The following is a 12471-nucleotide window of genomic DNA, read 5'->3' on the forward strand; positions in this document are numbered from 1 at the left end:
TGTAGCCTTCTTCTTCATGGCAATAAATACCTGTAGCTCTCTGGTGATCATCAGGCCTTTGATGACTTTGTCAAATAAGTCCCTTTCACATTTGAAAGTTACTCTTGATACAGACATTGACTGTGGTTTTACATTCACTCACACTGTAAAATATGATGGCAAGCGACTTTATAACAGTGACACTTTAGTTTTCCGCTAACCTCACCGACTACAATACAAGTTCAACTTTTTAAAACCTCCAAACAGCAAAAGTTCTCTCTTCTCTTTAGGAATATAGTCCTTTGTCCTTTGCATCAAATAAATATAGTAACATCTTAATATCTTGAGGGTCATTTGTTAGACAAGCATAATGATGTTATTATTACTGTCTGTAATTTGCACCCTTAACACCAAGTGGCAGCAAAAGCTCACTAGAACTGTGTGTGTGTGTGTGTGTGTGTGTGTGTGTGTGTGTGTGCGTGTCAGCTCCATGGCCTGACAGCAGCCAGCATTTATAAATACTTAATGGCGTACCGCTGTTGCAGCAGAAGTGAAAGGGGGATGAGCATTGCAGCCCAAAAACAGTTCAATAGGACCTGACAATATTCCACAGGGAGTTCACCTCTCTCTCTGTGGCCAGTGATGAATGGTATTAACAGGGCTGGATGACGGGAACAAGCAGCCATGAAAGAGAACACAGTTATTTAGGATCATTAGGATCATCAGAGGTGATGCTGTGAGGTTAATCTTAACATTATATCAAAGTTTGGTTTTTTTTCTAATTACTGGAATGCACCACTGTCCCTCCTCTGTACTGGTCTACCTGTCCTTCTGTCATATCTGCATACACGAATCACTGACTCACACTGAGTCATGACTCACCAGCTTTTTACACATCATGGAGAAGAGATGAAATCAGCACACTCAAAATGGGACTTCACTGGCTAAATGTTTAAATGTTTTATCATATCTCCTCGTGTTTATTATATTCTCTACCTCTCTTAGTATTTTCTTTTTTGCTTTAGTTGACAATCACATGTAGTCATCACGACAGAACAAACGAAATGATCAAATCAAATACGGTCAAGTCGTCGTTTGTAGTTTTTGCGATTCATTACTCGAGAACAAGAAAGAATATTTGTCAGTATTGCGTTCGTTCCTGTGAGACTGAACTGATGTTGTTGCCTACAATGAATTATGACAGATCCTTGACTTTAGTGTGTGAAAGGCTGCATTCAGTTTTACCAAATCAGTAGCCCACTCCAACTATCACATATATATACTATGGTTTTCTTTTTGGTCAGGAAATATTTCATATATCAATTCACAAACTTTATCTCTGTCCCTAACTGATTAATTACAATCACTCTGCATGACTCGCATCATGGCAAGTATACATGTTAAAATAAAGATGCACGATTAATGCTATTTTTGAAGGTGTCTTGATTCACTGTCCGTCCTTGAGGTTTTAAAACATCTACAGCTTCTATGACGCAGCAGTTCTTTTAAAACGTAAGAACATTGGCTCAGAAGCATTAGCGTGACAACAACAATATCCCACCAGGCACTCACATACCCACCCCCGCAAAGATTATGACTGCAGTGTTTTCTAACTGTCTTCTGTGGGGGGCACTTCATCCTTGCTGCAGTGTGATGACACACGGCAGGCTGCACATGTACGGTGTTACCGTGTAGAGTCCCCGCCATGCTGTGACTGTCCCACCCTGTGGCTCACAGTCAGTCACCTGTTCCTGCTCGCCGCGGCTCTGTGTGTTTCAGGCAGCCTGAGATTTTGGCTGGAACTCCTCAGCAGCTCCTCCAGAACTGCAGGGCTCTGGGACATCTGCAATGCAGAAGTCTATATATAGACATGGAGTTACAGGGAGAGAGAGAGGGGGGAGACAGAGAGACACAGACAGACACAGAGACAGAGGGATGAAGGGAGACTGAGACGGAAAGGACAAGACAAAAGAGAGAAACAATGAATGAAAGGACTGATACTTGAACTGAAAATAACTGGTGACTTAAACAGGCTCGACTCAGTGCAGCTTTGTCAACTCGATGCCAAATGCTAACTTTTACAGCTTATAAAAAGTAAACTCCTGGTTCATGCAAAATGCAAGATATAAAATACCGAGAGAGTCCCAGAAAACCCCAGAAGCACCAAACCGACCAAGCGTCCGCTCAGGATGTCGGCACTTGCGCTCGCAATGCCAAGGTCATGATGAAGTGTGTTTGCCAGTATGTTTGTGTTTAACTCACTTAAAAGAGGAAATGTAATTACATGCTTGTGGGCTCCCAGCAGCAGGAACGGGGAAAGGTGGTTGTTAAATGCTGAGGTTGACTATTTATTGCTTTATCTCAAAGGGTCTTGGGAGGGCAGTGGAGGAGGAGGAGAGCAGTTCAATTATGTATGCACCTCCACAACAACAGAATCTGCTGACAGCAGAGCTCAACACGCACACAGTAGCGGCATTGGCCAAATCAAGGACGACTCCACAGTCCAGTCGCTGGCGGGCCACAGGCCTGCGGAGTTGTGGGATTGATCGGACTCTTGAATTTTCAATAAATCTGCCCTCTGACACGCTCCCTGTCTGGCTCTCCATCACGGAGGGCCATGCAGAGTCGTAACTCTTCCTGCGTCACGGCCGAAAAGCAGAGCATCAATCATAGCCGGCTGAGCCCAGCATGCGGAGACAGGAACGTTTGAGCAGCAGCAGGGATTCGCACAACATATCACTGTAAAGACAACACATCGTGGTATCACAGGTTGTCATGTTCTAGGCTGTTTCTTGGCCGGCTAAGCCTAACGCTCGCCCGGCCAACCTGATTTTGCAGATATCCATGAAATGTGTTGATTACGTGTCGGAATTTAAACACATTATCCTCCCTACATGGCTTTGTTGCACTTTGTACTGTGACCCCTGCCTGCCACTGCTCGTTGACGCTGTTGAACCATATGGAGAGGGCCAAGCAACCCGCTATGTCCTGTTTCCAGTCTGTATGATAAGCTAAGCGAACTGGCTGCTAGCTGTGACTTCATATTAAACACACAGACACGAGTGGTCTGGGTCTTCTTATCCATCTCAAAGAGAATGGGCATACGTCCCAAAATGTCAAATTATTTCTCTAACATCATCCTAAATGCTGCATATGCTGATAAAAAAAAGAACCACAATTTGATTGATGTTTGATTTAATTTAGTTATAAGAAACGTAATGACAAGTAACTGAACTATGGCTTAGTGGTCCTCTATGTTGTACACAATTACCAAATCAGTTCAGTTTATGGCATTTAGAAAGTAACTTAACACTCTCTGCAGATACAGATGGACCAGTGGGCCCTTCGCCCAACTTCTTATTGATCGAACCAAGCACGTCCAGAGAAGCATTTGCAGCTCTGGTCCTTTATTTTGTTGTATCAAGTTGCCTTTTACTTTTCCTGAAACTCATGCTTGGTCCAGTATGCTTTCAAAATACTTCAGTTAAAAACATTTGTCCTCACTACTTGTTCCTTGCTTTGCTGACAGTTTTATTGATTGTCCGTTTGTGGCGATAATGTTTTTGCCATTGTGCTGATTCTCCCTCCCACACACACACACACACACACACACACACACACGGGACAACAATCTTTGAGCAGGGAAACAGTCTCAGGCAGTAATGAAGTTCTTGTTGGTGACAGCAGTGTTTTAACAGTTTTATCCTGCACTGTTGTCGGCCATGCCTGCTCCTATCAACCAACCACCCAGTCAACCAATCAATCAATCCATCAATCTTTATTTATATAGCGCCAATTCATAACAGCATTATCTCAAGACGCTTTCCATAAAGAGCAGGTCTAGACCAAACTCTTTAATTAAGAGAGAGACCCAATGATTCAGGAATTCTAAATTAAGGATTCAAGAATCCCCACATGAGCAGTATCAGATATTATATTAGGCCACAGTGGCAGGAAGAACTCCCCTTTAACAGGAAGAAACCTCGAACAGAACCAGGCTCAGAGGCTCCAACAGTTCATGCTAACAACCCTACCCATGCCATTCCTGCTCCTCTTTATTTTTGGCCACACCAAGCAAGTAAACCTTGGTCTTGGTCTGACTGCAGATTGAGGCTGGGACTGCTGCTGGAGGTGGGGCCTTATGCTGCTTCAGCGGGTGGGGCAGAGGTAGGCCTCCCACTGGTGCTGTTGGATATTTCCTCTGCATGCCAACGGACATAACAGTCTGTAGAGGGTTGGTGTGGGTTCCTGAAAAGGGGACTGGTGTTGTCACAGTGGGAGAGCCAGAGACCACCACTTGCATGGAGACAAGCACCTTCACCACATGAAGCCATTTTGACACAAAGACAGGAGGTGTACGTAATAGAACAGAAGTGATAATGGATGAATTCCATTTAGACTTAGACTTCTTTTATTGATCCCCCATAGGGGGAAATTTACATGTTACAGCAGCAACAATAGACAAGAAAGAGTGAGTAAAAGCAACATTGGAAAATAAAGCAATAGCAAAATAAATATGTGTTGTGATTGGTTGATGTGTTGTGAATATTTACACTATGTATCATAAAATAAAATGTGAAATGTACAAGTATGGACAGCTGCTTCAGTTTCAATGTATCAATTACCACTAATGTACAGTAGGTCTGGAACAGTTGAAGGTTACGTACCTTGCTCAAAGGCACCTTTAAAACGACATTTATAACTGGGGGGAGGTCTACTTGTTTACTTTTACCCACACAGGAGTAACAGCATCTGTCTACTTCCAGTCACAGGCCTGCGTCACCTTAGCCTCCAGGAATCACTCTATTCCTTTTTGATAATGGAAGGAGCTGCATAATGTCTGCTGGGTAATATCTGTTCATCTCAGCTTCTGGCTGCCTGGACCCAGAGGTGAAGGATGGGGCCAGCTAAGATGGATGGCAGTTGCCAACACTCGCCCGCCTGTGCAGCTGTCACCAGCAAGAACTTCATTACTGCCTGAGACAGTTTGTTTTCCAGGTTACAGATTGAGGGCCTGTTCACTTCAGTGGGGTGAGGTTAGGGGTAGGGGTTGTTGTAGGGCCAGAAAGACTGCCTCTTACCACAAACTACCACCCATTCAATACCATGGCATGGCTGGGAGTCACTCACCTGCAGGGAGTATGTATATTTTCAGGGCGACTGGTGTTTGTTTTCAGGATGACATGCTGTCACACAAATGGGCTTTCGGTCCAATGGGAAATAGGCTACCTTGGAATAATGGGACATTGGAACAATGGCAGTTGATGCACATATATGAGACAAAAGCATATGTGGACGCATTGAGGTGCATCAAAAACAGTCAGTCAGTGTTGCTTCCAACAGCTGAAGCACTTACAGGAATTTAATGATCAGCTCAAATGTACTTATAGAAGGGATTTAACGTTAGTGTCAATTAAACAAAGAAAGCGGTTAACCTGTCAGCTGAAGCCTGAGCACCGAAAGCAGCTGACATGTCAGCTAAAACACACACCGGTGTAAACTGAGGTTTCAGTTGAAATGAATGTGTTGAAAGCATTTGTAATCAGACAAAATGTAGTCATTGAAAGCTGTTGCAACGTCCTCAGAGGGTTAAGAAATGTAACTAGAAGTATCAGTTGAAAGTATAAGTGCGGTTAAAATGGAGGCACTGTAAGTAGCGATGTGTCGTTTGGAGTGAAAGTGCTGAAAGCAGGTGAAGTGTAACTGATGGAAGTTGAGCTGCTGGTTTGTTTGTAAGAATTTTGAAAGAAAGAAAGCTGAAATGTCATTTCGGCATATTTTGTGAAATGTAGTGTTTTTTGAAATGCACTTTCTGAAATGTTGTTTTGTTCTGAGCCTCAGGGCCGACGTAAGGATGTCCCGATTAAATACAGGCTGGGATCTCAGTCATCATGAGCCACCTGTAAAAAAGAATGTCTTCTTATTTTATCGCTTTTAGCAGCTTTTTCAACTGCACCGTTTGATATTGTCTGAAATATATACAACACTGTGCATTCAGATAGGTTTTATATACTGTTGGCCTTCCTGTTTTTGTCATTTTATATACAAACCCCACAGACCCATGTGTGGTCATTTTTAACTGGACAACTATGGAGTGAAAAGTCTTTCTTTTTCAGAGTCAAGCCATTTGAAATACATTAATATATCTTTACATTTGATTTGAATATTTCTCACTTGTGTTTTTCTTATAATATTATATATGATAGCAATGTAAAACTGTTATTGTACATATTCCTGCTTCATAGTATTAAAGACACAGAGATGTGACGGATGTTTGGTTAATAAATGTCTTTATTTGGCTTTGAGAGGAATATCACTGCATGAGATAGCAGCACGTATACAGTCACAGTTGTATAGCAGAGGTCTGGAAAGTGTCAGCACTCTTCAGCCTCCCAAGTGAGATGCAGGTGAAAACATGTTTTATTTTAACTTTCAGTCATGGTTAAGGCAAGTTTTTTTTTTTTTTTTTTAAATTGAACACACAACAAGCAAAAATCTATCCCATCCAGCAGATATTCAAGCTCCAAGAGTCAGGCCATGCATTCATACCCGTTAGTTGATTCATTTGTCAAAAAGAAAAGCCAAGTGGCTTAAATGAGGACAACAGTGAAATGAAACTGTTCAGGGCAAACTGATAGAAGGGGTTATGGTGAAAATAGCCCTTATATGCAACTCTGTACCATATAGCCATGACCCCTGTGGCATCTGCCCCACCTGCCACTTACAGTCTGAGCTGAGGGCTGTCAGTGTCATCAGCAGCTGCCCGACGCTGACAGCCACGCTCACCATCACCTTGTTTCCTTTATCCAGCTACATTAAACAAAAGCACCACTACACTTAAATGAGGAGAAAGACAGAAGGTTGGCCTTCTTCTGGGTGAAGTGAAGGGAAAGAAATTAAGGAAGTAGACTTGCAAAAAAACACTGAACTCTAAGTATGATGGCGGATAAATTCATTGACAAATGAACCAATCAAAGGGGGGATAATTCATATTCCCAAGAAATTATATATAGCGGCAATTTAAACTCTACATTTTTCATTCCAAAGATGCACTTCCTCACGGAGAAGCTGCAGGACTCCCCCCCGCCCCCGCCCACCTTCCCACCCGCCCTCCCAATACATTTCTATGTACAGTTTCTCTGAGCACCGAGTTGCCATTATTGCCGTGCTATGATCACTGAATGGAGAATGGAAAAGGGCTCGGATGGCTAGTGGTACATTTCATTTTGTCGTGGTGGGATGAGATGCAGAATTAAGTGGAAAGGAGTGGAAGAAAGAGGGGAGTAGAAAGCATTCACCTGCTGTGGGAAATGTGGGGTTGGACTTGCAGCTCAAATAGAAGCAGTGTTTCCTCTAAACGTTCCCGTGTAACAAGCCCACATTCAGGAATGAGCTGGTAGAGCTGATAAAATCTTTAACTTACAGTACTCCCCAACTTTTATATGTAAAAATCAAATAGCACCGTAAAAGTTGGACCGGCTGTTACTCATGCTCCAAGATCTGTGCGTTTATCTTAAAGTCTGTGTGCTGACAAAATCGTTACTTTCAAGGTTTTGATTGCTTTTACTGTGGATATTGATCATTAATGGCACATTTGCTGTTGCTCGCATGAAGAGGAATCATCCCCTTTTTCAAACTCAGGAAACTTTGTGACATCATGCTAGCTTTCCAAACGTCTCTCTCTGTGCTTACGTGACGTAAAATCGTGACTGCAGAGTTCGTGAATGATTTAAACTCTTCCGCCGTTGAATTACATCTATTCCCTTCTAAAGCGCCCTCTCCGTCTAGTAAAGTTTGTACTAACCACGTGTGAACCACAGAGCAAACAGAGACAGAAAAACATAGTGGGTGTGAGGCATCTGGAGTGTGCACAGTGTGTGTGTGTGTGTGTGTGTGTGTGTGTGTGTGTGCGTGTGTGTGTGTGTGTGTGTGTGCGTGTGTGTGTGTGTATGTGTGTGTTTGGACCAGATCCATAGAAGTGACTGATGGGATGAGGAATGTGTTTTTGATAATGATGAAGATGTCGACACAAGCAGTTTAGCTCTTGCTGCTCTTGCCAGTGGGGCTCTCCTTCTTCTTCTCCTTCTCCTTCTCCTCTTTCTCTTTCGGCTTCTCCTCCTCCTCCTCTTCCTCCTCCTCCTCTTCCTCCTCCTCGCCCTCACCCTCACCCTCGCCCTCGCCCTCCTCCTGGTCATCTCCCTCCTCGCCCTCCTCTCCCTCCTCGCCCTCCTCCTCATTCTCCTCTCCCTCCTCTGCCTCCTCCTCTTCCTCTGCCTCCTCCTCCTCCTCCTCAGGCTTGGCTCCGGGCTTCCTGTAGGCTCCGAGGGTGTAGGTGCGTGCTGACATGTAGGAGAAGCCGGGGTAGCCGGACTGGACCATGGCTCCGCTGACGTTGCTGAGGCGGCACTCTTCGCCTTCCAGCAGCTTCCTGCAGACAGAGAGACAGACAAGGGATGACGTCGCCTCTGGTCTGGCTTTGTTGCTATTATTATCTCTGCGTATCTCCCCTGAGGGATCTCATGTCACTGGAGTATCAGTGGCAACACCTCTGCTGTCTGTTTTGGTATGTTTTTCCGGAAAATTTCCACAGTTGCTGAGTTTGATTTTTGTAAGGTTTTGTGTTGTATCACTTCTGTTCATCTATCTGGTTACAGCAGGGAAAGAACTGATCCAAAACACTCTTAAAACTGTTTACTTTGTTATGTATGTTTATAGTTTTTCTAGTTAATTTTGAAAAGCCTTTCCGTAAGCCAGGATAGTGGAATTTTACATGTAATGTATCCACTGAACTTGAGTTAGGAGAAACTAAACACAAGATACAATAATAATAACCATTATTATCATAGATAATAATATGGGATGTATTGCACATTTAAAAAACTTAAAAACTTAAATTCAGGTTAGTTGAATCTCCCAAACCAATTACTGCTGCACTGTTTGTACTGCAGCCCACCTGTAGGCAGCAATCTCAATGTCCAGCGCCATCTTGACATTCAGCAGGTCCTGGTATTCACGCAGGTGACGGGACATTTCTCCTTTGGTGCTGCGCAGGGCAGCCTCCAGCTGCTGAATGGTGTCCTAAACACACACACACACACACACAACAAATCAGATTATGAAATGCTGATAATTTTGTCGTGCTCTCATGAATAGAGAAAGATTGATGAGCTGATAAGCATCTAAGTAAAGAGAACAAGGAGTGTGTTTATTTGTGATATAAGGGATTCATGAAGGACACTCCTGTGATCACATATCCCAGGTCATGTCCTCCATCACTGTCCACTGTTCAGGGTGTACTTGAGACTTAAATTGATGAGTCTGATATCCTGTGTGTTTTATCCACAATTTTTAGTATTGTTCTGGATTTTTGTTTGTTTTGTCTGCAACTTTGTACGCTGCCATCTTGACTAGTTTCTCTAGAAAAGAGTTTCTGATACCTGGTTAAATAAAGGTGTCATCGACGTACCTGCATCTCTCCAATTTCATTGTTGTGGCGATCCTCCATCTCTGCAAGCTGCCTCTCCAGGGCCTCGTTGTGGCCCCTGAGGGCCTCGATCTCCAGGGTGCGGGCCTGCACCTGCCTGCGGTACTCGCTCAGCTCCTCCTTAGACTGCTTCACAGCATCCTGGTTGCGGGCAGCCGCCTCGGTCACGCTTGCAAACTTGGAGCGGTACCAGTCCTCGGCCTGGACCTGGTTCCTCGCTGACAGGTTCTCGTACTGAGCCCGGATGTCCTTCAGAGCGGCAGTCAGGTCCGGTTTACTCATGTCCATCTCCACGGACACCTTCATGAAGGACAGGGGGAAATAAATAAATAACCGCTTTATTGTACTTTTTTTTCTTATTGCTTATTTGTTGATAAACCATATTGATTTGGATTCTGAATAGAATAGAATAGAATAGAGTTTATTGCCAGTTGTACGAGCTTAAAACCAGGTTAAAAACAGGTAGATTATGGAGCACTTTCATTTGCCAACAAGAGCAGGCTTTCCATGGTGCCTCTCTGTTCCACTGAGCAGATGACTTTATCTGTGTCTGTTCTTTGAGCCGCAGTGACTGTAACTGACATTGTAACTCACTGGTTTGCTGCACTTATTGAATTTCACCACAGATGGCAAAAAAGCCTTTCAAGCCACACTGGACTACCTTTAGCCTTTACCTTTAGAACTGACCAGTGATTACAAAACAGTGATGGTGTTGGAATATCTGTTGGAAAACCGTATAAAATAATCTAATGTATTAACTGCTGGCTTCTCAGTCACACACAGTGTAATGCTCACAGTTAGACTATCTCCTCTGGTGATATATACATATATGTATAAGGTGAGCAGTGTGCTGATGAGTTGCAGTCCGCTGAGGTGGACTGCTGCAGGACTGATGAGTCGACTGCTGACTCAGACCCCTCTGCTGGAGAAAGCTGTGCTGTCAATATCTTAGATGGCAATAATATTCCCTGCAGGACAGAGGAGAGACCCTGGAGAAATCTACCCAGCAACCATCACTCCGCTGCATGACTTACTCAATACTACTGTACATCAATCAACTGATGAATTAAAGTTGCTGTGAAAGTTGCTGCTATCAGTGTCCCTCCTCTTCTTTCTGTTTTGATCCATCAGTGACACGGTGAGCTCTAATTTTGCTCTATACATTAAACAGCTTCTGTAACTGTACACCAGTCGTTATTATTGATGGGTTTGTTAATAAAACTCTGTGGCCAATACGAAACAGAACTTTTTCCATCCAACTGTGACAGTGTTTTTACTGCTGAGCTGGCTTGAACTGTGCATAAGAACGTGGCCCTGCCTCCTGCTCCTTAGGGCGACCACACCCCTTGATTATGCGCTATTTCTCCGCATTTCCCCCCCCCCACCACCCCCCACTCTCCTCCCCCTCTTCCCCTCTGCCCCCTTTCCTCACTTCCCTTAACATAAACAGCAGCATTATCCTCAAAATATCATCTAACAGCCGGGTTTTCAGCATCCTGCTGACCTTGGCGCACTGTGCGCACCGTCCCCACTTTAACCACACGCTTTGTACAGGCGGCACAGACTGCTTCATTGCTACAGATGACACACTCTTTTGGCATCTGAAAGTTTGCACGGGGGCGTGACGGAGCGAGCGGGACGCTGCGGGGAAGGGGGGGGGGGGGGGGGGGGAGACAGCGCATGGTGCTGAAACGGAACTGCAGTGCCATCAATTATCCAGTGCGCAGTGCTCAGTGTGAAGAGGACGCAGGACAGACACGTTGTAATATATTCAAATGATGGACTCCCGGACTAGTTTGGGGGAAAAGTGCCATTACAGTAGAAACAGCAGCCTGTAGTGCGCCTGCGTGGTTAACTAGTTTTACTTTGTATGGGTTATTTGTGGCAGATCAATAATTCTTTCATCCTACTTGCAGCATTAGAAGTCACACTGTGGAGTCCACAAGCATTGTGCCACTGTGGCAGAATTATATGTTAGATGTTGTTTTATGGTAAATGTGTGTGTGTGTGTGTGTGTGTGTGTGTGTGTGTGTGTGTGTGTGTGTGTGTGTGTGTGTGTGTGTGTGTGTGTGTGACCTGGGAGAGTTTACCACCTGTCAGTGCACTGACCCCCCCCAGCTCATCACAGGTACCTGTGTGGCCTGCAGAGACGTCTGCAGCTCCTGCAGCTCCTCCTCATGAACTTTCCTGAGGAAGGCGATCTCGTCCAGCAGAGACTCCACTTTCTTCTCCAGCTCCAGGCGCGCCAGGGTGGCGTCGTCCACGTCCTTCCGGTAGCTCTTCAGGGTGCTCTCCGCCTCCTCGCGCAGCCTGGTCTCTTCGTCCAGCTTCTCCCTCACGCGCTCCAGGGTGTCGTTCATCTGCACGCAGTCCAGGTGCATCTGGCTCTTCTCGTGCGTCAGCTCCTCCACGCGTCCCCGCAGCTCGCGGATCTCCTGCTCGTAAAGCTCGTGCAGGCGCGACGGCTCGTTGTTGCGCTGCCGCAGCATCGTGACCTCCGCCTCCAGGACTTTATTCTGCTGCTCCAGGTTGTGCACTTTCTCGATGAAGGACACGAAGCGGTCGTTGAGGCCCTGCAGCTGCTCCTTCTCGTTGGTGCGGATGATCTTGAGCTCGTTGGTGACCGCGGTGGACTGGGTCAGGTCCATCGCGGAGTCCGGCATGGAGGAGAAGACGCGGCCGGGCGCAGCTGACCTGCGGTAGGTGGTGGAGGGCATCGCGGAGGAGGAACTGTAGCTGCGGTGGCCGCTGCGGTAACTCACGGGGTGCAGGCGGGACGGGCTGCTGCCGCTGCCCAGACCCACGCGGCCGGACCGGGGCGCATCTCCGAAGATCTTCCGATAGGAGCTGCTGCTGTAGATGTCGCCGGAGTAACTCATGTTTCCTTCACTTTGGTGTTGCCCGGTCCCACTGCTCTGTACGGGAGTGCGTGGAGTTCAGGAGTGTGTGAGGGTGAGTGTGTGTGTGAGAGAGAGAGAGAAAGTGAGATGCGAGTGATGTCTGGCCAG

At 45.5% G+C, this 12471-nt stretch overlaps 1 protein-coding gene across 1 annotated transcript; it reads right to left on the reverse strand.

Moving 5' to 3' along the window:
- Positions 1–8016: 8016 nt before the first annotated feature.
- Positions 8017–12342, reverse strand: neff1 (neuronal intermediate filament family member 1). The gene is made up of 4 exons (XM_070834285.1): positions 11596–12342; positions 9446–9763; positions 8933–9057; positions 8017–8407 (listed from the first exon to the last, which is right to left on the reverse strand). Exons 1-4 carry the CDS (start codon positions 12340–12342, stop codon positions 8017–8019), a joined length of 1581 nt encoding a protein of 526 aa, XP_070690386.1.
- Between the last annotated feature and the right edge of the window lie 129 nt (positions 12343–12471).

Source organism: Pempheris klunzingeri, chromosome 7, assembly GCF_042242105.1.
Source record: "Pempheris klunzingeri isolate RE-2024b chromosome 7, fPemKlu1.hap1, whole genome shotgun sequence".
NCBI classification, from domain to species: domain Eukaryota; kingdom Metazoa; phylum Chordata; class Actinopteri; order Acropomatiformes; family Pempheridae; genus Pempheris; species Pempheris klunzingeri.

Bases quoted from the DNA above. Each gene is read 5' to 3' on its own strand.
- neff1 (XM_070834285.1), bottom strand. From the start codon at position 12,342: ATGAGTTACTCCGGCGACATCTACAGCAGCAGCTCCTATCGGAAGATC. The intron at 9,058-9,445 runs GTACGTCGATGA...GTGTGTGTTTAG, and splicing joins ATGAAATTGGAGAGATGCAG to GACACCATTCAGCAGCTGGA. The intron at 8,408-8,932 runs GTGGGCTGCAGT...CTCTGTCTGCAG, and splicing joins ATTGAGATTGCTGCCTACAG to GAAGCTGCTGGAAGGCGAAG.